We start from the raw sequence: 12,503 nt of genomic DNA, 5'->3' as shown, positions 1-12,503 counted from the left end.
ACATGTCCATGATCTTTAACGCCACCTCTGTTCATGTCAGTTTTGTCTATGATTTTCTCATTCTTTCTAAGTTTTGACTTTTGAGATTGTTGCCGGACCTTCCCCTTCCTTCCCTTTATAGCGTTCGAACCACCTGGTCTGGTTCGCCGCGTAGAGGTGCACGATCGGCCTTGTCCTCCGGTCTACCGCCATGGCCTGGTCGGAAGGCAACAACCCTAGCATCCTCTCCAAGTTTCTACAGTACATGTTGGTGTCATAATGTCAGCAACACGGACATGTTGGTCGTGGCGAGGTTAGCGGCGACGGCTTCTGCTTTTGAGACGAAGGCGTCTTTGTGGCCGAAGCGGACGGGGTAGTAGGGCCCGCCGACCATGTTGATCAGGTTGAGGGTGGCGGCGGAGAGGATGTCGCCGCAGGAGACAATGCCGGGGTAGGTGAGCTCGATGGTGGTCTTGATACGGGTGACGACGTCGAAGGAGTCGCCGGCGAGGGAGAGATTGAGTTCGGAGGCGATGAGGATGGAGGCGTCGCAGCCCTCGACCATGCAGTCGTGGAAGAAGAGGCAGAGGGTGGCGGCGGAGGCGAGCTGCTTGTCGGTGACGACTTGCCGGACGATTTTTGCGAAGTCGGGACATGTTTTTGTCCTAGTAATTTAGGGTGAGGCGGGAATGTGTTTGGGGGAATATATAAGAGAGGTTAATAATAGGAGGAAGAATTGTTTTGTGAGAGAATGGGGAAATAGAGAGAGGTGTTACATTTTGGGTTTGTGGGGGAGTGAAGGGGAGCAAGAATGGCTGGTGGTGCAGTGGAAGAGAGGATTTAGAGGAGGGAAAAGGATGGCTGGGGAAGAGACTGGTTCATCGGCCTCAGCCCTCTTCCCTCATTTTTAGTATGGAATGTGATATTTGGGCCGAGTGGGATAGTGATATTTGGGCCAATTGGGATAGTGTTTCCATCTAGCTCAAGGAAAAGACTTCGTCCCAACAGTGTTTGTGTTTGTGTTTTTTTTTTTTTTTTGATAAATGTTTCAGTGTTTTGTGCTCACAAGTAAATGGTATTGTTTTTACACACAAAGCTATCATGACTTCTAGTTCTCAATTAATTCGTGTGTTCAAATGTCTACAGCTATGCATGTAGGAGTTGTATATCTATATGAACTTTGTATTAGCATGCATTTATGTTTGATGTTAGAGACCTTGATGTTGATAATATTATATGTATTCTCTTTTATAAAATGTTGGAGGAAACTAATTATGCAGATTGTTATATGAAAAATTATGATAGAAGTTTGAGAACAAATATTTTCAGAATCTCACATCTTCTTTGTAAAATAAGCTGGTACTAAGTTCATTGAGAAGTTTATATAAACATATGTTTGTATAGTTATTTTAATTGTTTAGAATAAATTTTTGAATAAGCTCTAGAAAAAATTATGTTGATATAGAAAATCATAATTCCAGTATATCAGTATTAGAGATTGTTTTCTGGTGTAGTTTCTCTGTTTTTAGGTTTGATATGTTTTTGAAATCTAAAATCTCAAACATTCTATGTTTGTAATGTAACGATCAAAGTCATTGTAAAAATGATTGTGATTCATGATGATTATGATGAACTCAGTTTCGATGAACCCAGTTTCAGCGATGCGGCCTATGGGTTTGGCCCCATGGCCACTGCCTCCTCTTCAAAGTATCATTGGATCCTGTTGTAGTAATATTTGATTGAGATATCAATAAGATTCTCTTCCTTGTTGATATAGAACAGTAAAACTGTAGAAATGATTTTGAGAAATCAATAATAATCTATTCCATAGGTCATAATTCCCTATTTTCTCTCTTGATTAGTTAGTGTTTAGTCTGACTCTTTATTTGTGTTGTATTTACTGCGATAAAAACATAACTGAGACATACAGTATTGACATACTTCATGAAAGCCACCACATGGTGTTTGCAATTTTCTCCCCAGGAACATCCCACGATGGATGATATGAATCAGACAGTAGAAGCCATATTGTTGTTGCCACATGAATCATATCTTTCACATGCAAAATGAAAACAGAGACTAATATGATGCACGGGAGGCAAAAGTGATAGGACCATTCGACTGTGTCTATTTCCAGCAAATATGCACGTTTATAACGACTCAAAGTAAGCAAATATGCACGTTTGAGTGTGACCTTGTCTTGCCTTAAAAGCACAGAGCCACTTAGTCCCTTCTTGGTAAACAGATCCCCTTGTCATTTTGAATTCTCAGCCACCGATCCATACATACACGTCTCTTTTGTATTCCACCATTCCACCACGTTGTTCTTAATTTCCATCTCTTAGTCAATAGTCCCTGCTCAACTACAATGCATCCGATTTCTCTTTTACTTGTTAGTTGTTACACTCGGAATGTGATTTCTCGAATTCTACTATGCTCGGAAGTTTCACGATTCGTTTGACTCAACTAAATATAAATTTAACGATTCAATATCACGTGTTGCGAAACATGATAGAAGTTCTTGTTACACCTTGTGTATATATTGATACCACCGCAAAATTGACATGAGTCAGAAATGAACAATATTGACTTGATCTACGATGTCTACACCTGCCCCCTAACTGACCTGGTTTATTGACAGAATTCTACGATAAGATGATGTAGATCGCACAATTTAAAGGCATTGTGAAGAATATATACCACTTTGTATAGTTTTATTTTTCGCCGTGCACTTTGATCCTATCTGCAGCAGATGACAATTTGGCTGCAGTCAGTTATTTTTCATATTTGTTCAAAGTTTTAAACAGAAATTTCAAAGTTTTAAACAGAAAAGTCTTTCACACATTGGATATATGATAATATAAGTTACATCAGTTTCCTTTCTTGTATATATAACTACCTACTTGAGTTATTTAGTACATCTACCATTTGGCAACATGGACCTCCTTCAACTCTGGTTCCTAATCTCCCTTGCCATACCATTGTGCTTTTCTCTCAACCTCCAAGCACCTACTGATCTTAAGCCTTCCACCACTTATCAGAATCACTCAGTGAAGGATGAGATAGTGAGGCTGGCAAAGGAACCCGGCACAGCAAATTGGATGAAAGATGTGAGGAGGGAAATCCATGAACACCCAGAACTAGCATATGAAGAAATCAAAACAAGTGCAGTCATTCGGAGGGAGCTTGAAAAATTAGGTGTTTCGTATAGATGGCCTGTGGCGCAGACTGGTGTTGTGGCCACTATTGGCTCTGGCTCTCCTCCCTTTGTTGCTCTAAGAGCTGATATGGATGCTCTGCCTATGCAGGTAATTAGTTTCTGTCTTAATTCTATTACCATTTCTAATTTCAATAAGGGTAAATTGCTACCTATATATGTAGGGATTTTGTTGTCAAGTAATGATGGTAAAGGACTAAAAGTACTTATTGCCCCTAGATTCAGAGGACATTTACCCTTAAATTCCTTTTCTGAGGAACATTTGAGGTGGTACAGACTAGAGAGAAACCCTTTTGCCTCTTATCATTTGCTGTAGTTTGGTACCATGTGTGGGAAAATAGAGGGACTCAAAACTAGAAGATGTGATCTTGAAGTTGGTTTTCTTAAACACTACTCAATTATACTGATAGCAGTTTCATATGGAATATTTTAGGAATTGGTGGAATGGGAGCACAAGAGCAAAGTGGATGGGAAATTTCATGCTTGTGGGCATGATGCACATGTTGCAATGCTACTTGGTGCTGCAAAAGTACTCAAACAAGTTGAAGATAAATTGCAGGGAACTGTTGTTCTTATATTCCAGCCGGCTGAGGAACGTGGGGAAGGCGCAAAGGACATGATCAAAGAAGGGGTACTTGACAATGTGGAGGCCATATTTGGCATTCACATTGTGAATAGGTACCCTAGCGGTGTTCTTGCGTCGAGGCCTGGAGAGTTTCTAGCTGGATGTGGGAGCTTCAAAGCAAAGATTTTTGGGAAAGGGGGTCATGCAGCCCTTCCACAACAGTCCATTGATCCAATTTTGGCAGTATCAGCATCAGTAGTCAGCTTGCAAAGCATTGTTTCTAGAGAAATAGACCCTCTAGATTCCGGGGTAAGTTTTCATTCATCTTGTTTTTGTTCAATTCTGAAGTAAAAACTAGAACTGACTGAAGTATTGAACTTTGCAGGTGGTTTCTGTAGCTATGATCCAAGGAGGGTCTGCATTTAACATCATCCCAGACTCGGCTACAATATCTGGTACTTATAGAGCTTTTAGCAAGAAGAGCTTCAATGCTCTCAGCCAAAGAATAGAAGAGGTGACAAATCTACCGAAATCAAAGTTTTACACTTGAAAAGTAAAAATATATATTGAGATTTTAATCCATATATTTTTGAACCGTCTCAGGTTGTGAAAGGGCAGGCAGCTGTACATAGGTGCACTGCTGAGGTTGAATTTTTAGGGGAAGGACATCCAAACATTCCACCTACCATAAACGATGAGAGAATTTACAAACAAGCTCGAGGATTATCAAGTGAACTAGTTGGAAATGAAAACACCGAGTTAGCTCCTACCTTCATGGGGAGTGAGGATTTTGCTTTCTTCTTAGACAAGGTACCTGGATCAATGTTCTTCCTAGGCACAAGCAATGAGAAGATAGGAGCTACATACCCACCACACAGTCCTTACTATTTCATTGACGAAGATATCTTTCCAATTGGTGCTGCATTACATGCTACCTTTGCCTTTTCGTTCCTATCAGATTCGGCTGCGAAGTTAAATCTCCAATAGAGAGAGTTTATGGATGTTCTTAGTTACCCCAATTATTTCATTGATTATAGATTAATGTAGTTGCTCATTTGAGCTTAATTAGGCAGTTCTATTTGGAATGGCAAATTATATGCGTTCCTCCATTACTGGTAAACTGGTGCACAATCCCCTGTCCTAGAAGATATGCATGATGTCGATCTTATGATTTTTAAGTTAATTGAAGGATTTAACCGATCACAGAGATCAGAGATGTGGTGTGGAGCTTGACAGTGATAGTGTGTGTTATGATTTTAAGATTCATGTACTCACGTGCTGCGCATGTGCTCCTTTCTATAGCCTATCTATATGTACTGCTCGTTGAGCTGTTGCTCCTTATCGAAGAAAAATCAGTATTTCATTTCTTAGTTGTAGTTTCTTCCCAGTTAGGGGTAAAACCCTAACAATTGGTATCCAGAGCCATGAATCTGGGAGCTGGGCAACCGGCGTCTCTGCCTTACGGCGTTGAACCGCCGTCGTGGTACTCAAACCAGTACCCATACCACTCAGTGCAGTTCTCGTCACCTCCGCAACAGTGGGATCTGCCATTTTTCTCGCCGGGCTATCACCCACCACCACCGAGCTATCACCTATCACCACCGCCTAACCCTTACCCCGCGTATGCGTATCATCCTTACCAACAAAGCTACCCACATACTCTGCATCATTTCATTCCCACAAACCAGTTTGTTCCACCACATACCGCTCATGAGCCATCACCTCCAATTGCATACCCAAGGCAGGCTGAGCCTGATCTTCATCCTTGTTCAATTCCACTGCAAATTGATTCAGAGGTCCCAATCACTGATTCTAAACACTGAGTTCAATTTCTCAGATGCAAAGGTGAGCGAGTTCCTAGAATCTGTGAGTAGATTGTGGGATGCTTGCATGTCTAAATGTATGAAGGGGATACAGTCGTCTGAAGGTTCATCGCCCTCGTTGCTAGATGATGTTCCTCCGCCGACTCACACTCCCAAAATCCAGAGCTCAGAGCCCAAGATATGCTCCCCAATGCGGCCACAACCCACCTCCAAGCCGTCTCATCTGGGTGACGCTCAATCTCTTTCAGTTGCCAATATCTCAATGTCTCGTACCAAACAAGCCTCTAGCAAGTCGATTCCAGCCACTGGAGGAGTGAAGAAGTGCAAGTTTCTGCAACGTAATAAGCTTTTGATGCGCAAGCTCGCATTCAAGACAAATTTGAGGGTCCAGAGCTCAGTTGCGCCTCCTCTCCTTGACGATGTCGTTTCGGCTATATCGAACAACACTCATGCATCCTTTTGTTCAGGACCGAATTTGGGTGAAAATGGGAGAGAATGCGATGCACTCCACCTGCTTGATGAAATGTCCAAGTCAAAGGAGTTGTGTAATGCAGGAAAGATGAGTGTTGGCTATATGGGCATTAGAGACAAAGGTGGGGGTCTCGCAACTCATTGTGCAATTGTCTATGAGTATTTTCAATTGCCAGACAAGAAAACTACTGCTCACTTGGACTACAAGCCTTCTGTGGTTTCTAGAAACTTCGGTTTGAAAGATAAAACGGCTAGAGCTCTTGCGCCAAGTGAAGCTCTCACAGGTGTCCATGGATTCATGGAGTTTGGAGATTGCAAATTGGATTATTTTGGGAAAGGTGTCCTTGCGGTTGCAGGGAATGTGAACGACATAATTGGACCTGCCTTGATTGAGAATGATCCGGTGGAACAAATCCTAGTTGACAATTATATGGTTCAACAGCTTGAGAGATTTAGAAATGAATGGGGTTGGTGCAAACAAGAGCTCGGAGAAAATGCTATATCAGCAGTATCTCTTTATGTTCGTAAAGCTGGTGCCAATCTTGCTGGAAACAAGACCTTGATTCTGCATGTTCCAACTAAATCTGATGGTTCATCTATCACATTGCTTACCAAGGATATATGTAACAATGTGTGGGTGAGTTCTGGTGCACTAAAGCTTGTCCAATCTGAGTTCAGGACTGCATTTGTTCTTGTGATGAATAAACCAACTGATATTGTGGATGATAACTATGAGAACATACAAGCACATTCTAAAAGGGTACTGGAGTTATTATTAAAGAAGTGGAAATCAAGAGTTATTGCCAAAACACAATCTCAGGCAAGATTAGTGCAATGGTTTATTCTTTCCTTGCAGCTTTGTCATTGCAAAAGGAAAGTTCCTACACTTGCTTGCACTCTGAATGCCTGTTCGAATGGTAATATGTTGTGCTTACGTCTTGAGATTAATTTGGAGAAATGAGCTTGTGTCTTGCTGAGAAGTGGGAGAAAGGGACAGAATTGTAAAACAGATGTTTGATGGCAATTGGGAGAGATGGAAATTCATAGTATTGCTATAAAAAATGAGAGTGGTACTGAAGAGTTGCATGTTGAATCTTTACTTGTTGTGTTGGGAGTATGGGAAAGAATTTTCTCAAGGAGGGAAGATAAGGAAGCCACGATAGTCGATCAAAATTATTCATGTGCTTCTTGTTTTCAGGAAAGGGATTGTTTTGTAGTTTTAAAGTTGGTGTTGTTACCACTTTTAAAACCACTACAGTTGCAGAGTTGGCCTACTACTGAGGACAAGTTGAAACAAGGAGGCATCTCAGACAAGTTTTGTGAAGGCCTTAAGTTATTATGGCTTCTATTCTTCTCTGATGTCATGTCTATTTTACTGCTGTTCAATAAAGGAGTTATTGCATCGGGAATGAGCACAAAGATACTATGTGAATGTCTTGAGTCCTTATTTGATGTCCTTGATAAGTTTGGCAATGTTATGGCAACCTACCATAAGCTTTCATTAGGTGCTCTTTTATCTCAGTGGAGCTCTAATCAAGTCATCATGAGGAAGAAAACTAAGTCTTGCGCTGCATCTCTTGCTTCACGTTTGTCAGATGATTTGTTGGCGAAGGCTGCTATTGAAGTTGTTCAGCACTTCAGTAATTCAGATAGTAGTAGCTTTACTAGCTCTCCAGATGGATTTGGAGTGTGCTTTGAGGACTTCAACGCTGAATTGTGGTTCCTTTCCTTACTAGCTACTATGCAATCTACTGTTCAATTCCCTAAGTACAGCAAAATCATTTGGAGTCTGGACACACTTGCCTATTCAAATGGCTCTAATTTTGCTAAGCTCCATTGTACGTGATCAAGGAGTTGGAGTCGCCATACTCATGAACTCAAAGACCATTCTTGTTGCTTTCTTCGGAAAGGTAATACCAGGTAGTTCATATGTTCTATTGCTTGCCCTTGTTGATGGTATAGTGAGATTATGGGTGTTGGAGCATGACCATGCTTTTGTCGGTTGGCATTCGACTAAAGATATTAAACATGACTCGTATTCTGTGATTTTATCTGTACTAGCTAAATATGTTGAATCTTTAAATTCTACTTCAATTGCGGCCTCTTCATATGTTTGTGGAAAATTGATTAGTAAGGCAGCAAGATGGGATATGATTGCTGACGAGGTGAGTCACCCTGAAGTGCTTCTAGTGATTGGGAAGTATAAGTCTCGGATGGATGGGATCTGTGGTGAGCATGGTTTCTTGCATGATAAAAAATGGGGTGGCATTGTAACAGAACATGGATCACTACTGAGATGCCTTAATCTGTATAAATTGCATTCATGGGAAGCAAATGGGACTTGCAAGGAAATAATGCAGGGTGATTATGGTACTCTGAAATTCAGGTTTGAGATTATCAACTTGCTTACAGTGAAATTCATTACCTATGTTACCATTGTTGCCGACTCTTGTATAGCTGAATCTGCAGAAAATCCTACATATCAAGGAAGTGATTAGTATTGCTTTGAGTTGCAATTTGAACTAATTATAATTTCAGCAGAGGTTGGGTATTAGTTCAGTAAACTATTCTTGGAATCAGCCTATTCTGAGATGAGAGGTACTGGGCAAGTGATTAGGGATGTTACAAAGGACTTGAAAACTGAGAACACTGATGCATTGTGCAAAGATTCCCAAGGTCTCAGTTTGCCACCAAGTGCAACAGATTCATATTTTTATGGGAAGCTAAACGCAAAGGGAGAGAGCTCTGAAGTGATCTTTATTTCACTTGGTATGGAAGAAGAGGCATTTGAGCAAGATTTTAAGAACATGGACCTTATCATTTGTGACTGCTTGTATGTGTCTTATTTGAAACTTGAGGTCAAGTTTGCTTAATGGGGATGGATTGTTATGATTTTAAGATTCATGTACTCACGTGCTGCGCATGTGCTCCTTTCTATAGCCTATATGTACTGCTCGTTGAGCTGTTGCTCCTTATCGAAGAAAAATCAGTATTTCATTTCTTTGTTTTCATTTCTTAGTTGTAGTTTCTTCCCAGTTAGGGGTAAAACCCTAACAGTGTGATACGAATAATATGATCAGGAAGTACATGTAGCTTGCTGATCAAAGCCCATGTATTATTCCCAGGTTAATCATAACTTCCCAATGAAATTTACGACTAAAGTACTCCTAGTTTCCAAGTAGTTGTACAACCAGAGGAAATTCAAGATTTTGATCCAAGTATTTCTTAAATTTAACAACAACAGAAAAAAAAATTATTAGAAATATCCATTCAAGCCAAGTATCCTTTATCTAGTGGTATAGTATCCCCTTCGTGAGTACGTAGGAGATTATGAGTTCAACTCACGAAAAACTAATTTCATCTTTTCGTCACAGCTTCTAAAATTTTACTCTACCATTTGCGAGATTATAACATAAAAGTACAATTTATTTAAAAAGAAGATATATGAAAGTCCCAAATTCATCTGCAGTATACATGAAGACGAGTTTTGCGTCAACAGTCTATACCTTCTCAGCAACATAAAGATCGACTTCCACCGCCATATGCAAAACTTTGTGATGATCATGCTCGCAATTCCGTGATGCATTCGAGGCTTGGAACAATATTCTGTCGATCAAGGACGAATGAGTCTGGACTGGAACCTGCAGGCCAGACAGTGCGTCGGAAATGGACTTCATGGCAGCAACATCATCATACTCTTCATCATATTCGAATTCGATTGATGCTTCTTTTTCTTCCACATTCCAGTTCTTTTCTGTTAATAACATATCAACATCAATATCCATAGTAGCATTAGGCAGCTGCGCCTCAAATCGTCTAATGATGGCCTTGATATGCATCAAGAACTTGGTGAATGACAGTTGGTCGCTTCCATCAGGCTCTGTAACTCTGAGAAGATTTGCATTGCAGTAAGTATCTCCCACAACTTCCCAGCGCTCTTCCATTACCATTTTCGATTCTTAGAAGAAGAAACCTGAAAAGGAAATCATCAAACCTTTTAATAGCTCTTTTATAAAATGGAATTGGAAGTTTGGAACATAGCAGAGATCCTGCAACTGTGAAAAAAGATGAGTTTCTATACTAGTTTTAACAGAAAAGATATGTATGATTTTGTTTTTTGTTTTTTTGAGTAATCATAGGAGATATGTATGATTTTGTTAACCTGATTCAAATTTGTTTAATTAGCTAATATCTTATCTAAACAAGAAAGGAGAGCGAATCAATGAATTCTCGTTTTTGATAGGGAGGAAATTAAGAATGAATTCCATTGATGGTGAAAAACTTACAAGAAATAAGGGAGACTTGGAAACTATTTGTTTGTTGGAACCTTCACTCGATTAATTGATGAAACCCTTTTTTTATAGAATTTTCGAAGAAGCAGTGTGAATTCAAACCAAAATGAACTTGGCAGAGCTGTTTCCGTTCATATGTATATTGTCCATTTGATTTAAAGTTTCACACGACTTTCATGGTGTTGTTTGTTTTCATTTCATGTGTGTGTGACTATGTATATAAATCTAGTGTTTGGTGCGGGGTGGGAACCGTGACGCCGGCGTGGTATGGTTGATCAAGTTTCTACCATTGGCCCAGAAAGAAGGACATCAAGGACAGTAGGACACCATGTATTGGCCTGTAGGGCCTTGGATTATCTCTGCGGCCCCAACCTGGGCTGGAAGTTAGGCATGAGTTAATTTCTTGCCCCTGCCGTAGTTGTCCCTTTGTGTTGCAGTAGTGTTTACTAAGTCAATAATTGATGAAGAGATTCATAGTCAGTCATCATTAGATGTAAATTCAAAGGTGGAGAGAATTATTTTTTAGTTGAGTTGTTTTGTTTTCAACCTTTGGACGTAAATCTAACGGTGACTGATCATAGTTGGTGCATCATGCATTTGTTGAAATGCACGAGAGCAACCTATATATATAGGTGTTGTGGGTGGCTGCAAAGATTGAAATGGAAGAGCATGTATTAATGTGGCATGGAAACATTGAGCATGAAAGAAGGAAAACTTGTGGAATTCTCTTTCAAGTGATGGAGGTGCATGAAGAATGCATGCATATATTTGCCTATATACAGAGGCATTTGCAATGGTGCAAAATATAGAAGAACCAGTGAGCTCATCTTGTGTGATCATCAAGAGTGAGATAGAAAACTCCTAAGTAGAGAGTTTGGGTGTGTAACAAAACAAAGTGTGTGTGTTAGAGTGTATCCCTTCAAATGTGAGTCTTGAAGTAATATTTCTCTCCGTGTAACCTTTATTTGTATAGTGGAGGTTCTTTGTTGTTGTTTCCCTGTGGACATAGGCACTTTGCTGAACCATGTTAATTCCTGATGTTCGTTATTATTTTATTTCCGATACATTTTACATTTATGATTGTGAGTTTCCGATTCCATTCTACAGTTTATTCTTCCGCATAACCCAATACATTGGCGGATATGTTAAGCTGCTTGAGTTGGGGGACGGCCCCTGGGTACGTACGTAGCTAGAATCAGGCCAGCATTGGCGGCATACCGGGTGGCATCGGCATTGGAGGCATCTCTTTCACGACTTTCGGTATCGGCCTCATGCCTCTGGTGACGACTTTCAAGCTTTTAGCAATTGGCGGCATCTCTTTCAGGAGTCTTGGTATTGGCCTCATGCCTTTCTTGCCTTTCATGTTTTGAGCTATTGGAGGCATCCACGGCATCTCCTTCGCCGGTTTTGCAATTGCCTTCGTGCCTTTGGTGACCTTCAACCCTTTCACTCCTCTCACTTTATGCACTGCCCTCATTATTCCTTGCTTGTTTAGAGGTACGGCCCTCTGACCTTCTCCAACGGCTGCACAAACCATGATCAGCACCGCGAAACACACCGCAAGCAACACCGCCGACGTGACCCGATTAGCCATGTCTAGTGTTTCAACCTCTGACGAGAGAAAGATAATCTCTCTCTCTGCTTATATTAGTTCGCGTTATATATAACACGGTGAACGGCATATCGGTCGGTCCAAGAACAAGAAGTACCTTATTCGTTAATCGTTACCAACAAAATGAAGACAATGCCAGCTACAATATCATGGCAAACAAGAACTCTGTATTCTCAATTCTCCTCAGCATGATCGAAGTTTCAGCTGGAATTAGTGTTTGTAATCTTCCCGGCCGGCCGATTCCGGGTGCGCTTATCAAATTCATGGGGGCGATTAGAACTCAGGAACAGGCCCAAGTCAGAAACGTATACATTTTCGGGCCTGAAAACGTAAAATAGGCCCAACAATAAGGCCCAACAGTGTAGGTAGTTAGATAGAGCACACTGATTCTTCTTCAGCTTGATAACGCCTACTGCAACAAAACCTTCGCCGCCGTAATCCGGTCATCACCGCCGTAGCTTCATTCACCTAACCTATGCTCTTCTAATGGGCTCCACTTCCGCCATCTCTCTCTGCTCTCATCCCAAGGTACTCTCTCTCTCTC

General features: G+C 40.8%; 2 protein-coding genes across 2 annotated transcripts in view; both read left to right on the top strand.

Annotated features, from left to right (window-relative positions):
• The first annotated feature begins 2,902 nt into the window (after positions 1-2,902).
• LOC101295221 (IAA-amino acid hydrolase ILR1-like 1-like) lies at positions 2,903-5,123 on the top strand. The gene is made up of 4 exons (XM_004297622.1): positions 2,903-3,287; positions 3,630-4,070; positions 4,147-4,275; positions 4,365-5,123. The coding sequence occupies exons 1-4, from the start codon at positions 2,916-2,918 to the stop codon at positions 4,746-4,748; spliced, it is 1,326 nt and encodes a 441-aa protein (XP_004297670.1). The 5' UTR covers positions 2,903-2,915; the 3' UTR covers positions 4,749-5,123.
• Positions 5,124-12,379: 7,256 nt separating this feature from the next.
• Positions 12,380-12,503, top strand: part of LOC101294935 (protein NLRC3-like) — a 4,766-nt gene continuing 4,642 nt past the window's right edge. The window contains exon 1 of the mRNA XM_004297621.1: positions 12,380-12,487. Coding sequence (XP_004297669.1) covers positions 12,446-12,487 — 42 coding nt within the window. The 5' untranslated portion in view covers positions 12,380-12,445. The remainder of the gene's footprint in view (positions 12,488-12,503) is intronic.

Source organism: Fragaria vesca, linkage group LG4, assembly GCF_000184155.1.
Source record: "Fragaria vesca subsp. vesca linkage group LG4, FraVesHawaii_1.0, whole genome shotgun sequence".
NCBI lineage: Eukaryota > Viridiplantae > Streptophyta > Magnoliopsida > Rosales > Rosaceae > Fragaria > Fragaria vesca.
Note: the sequence above shows the minus strand (reverse complement) of the source record. Positions and strands in the feature narration are given on the sequence as shown.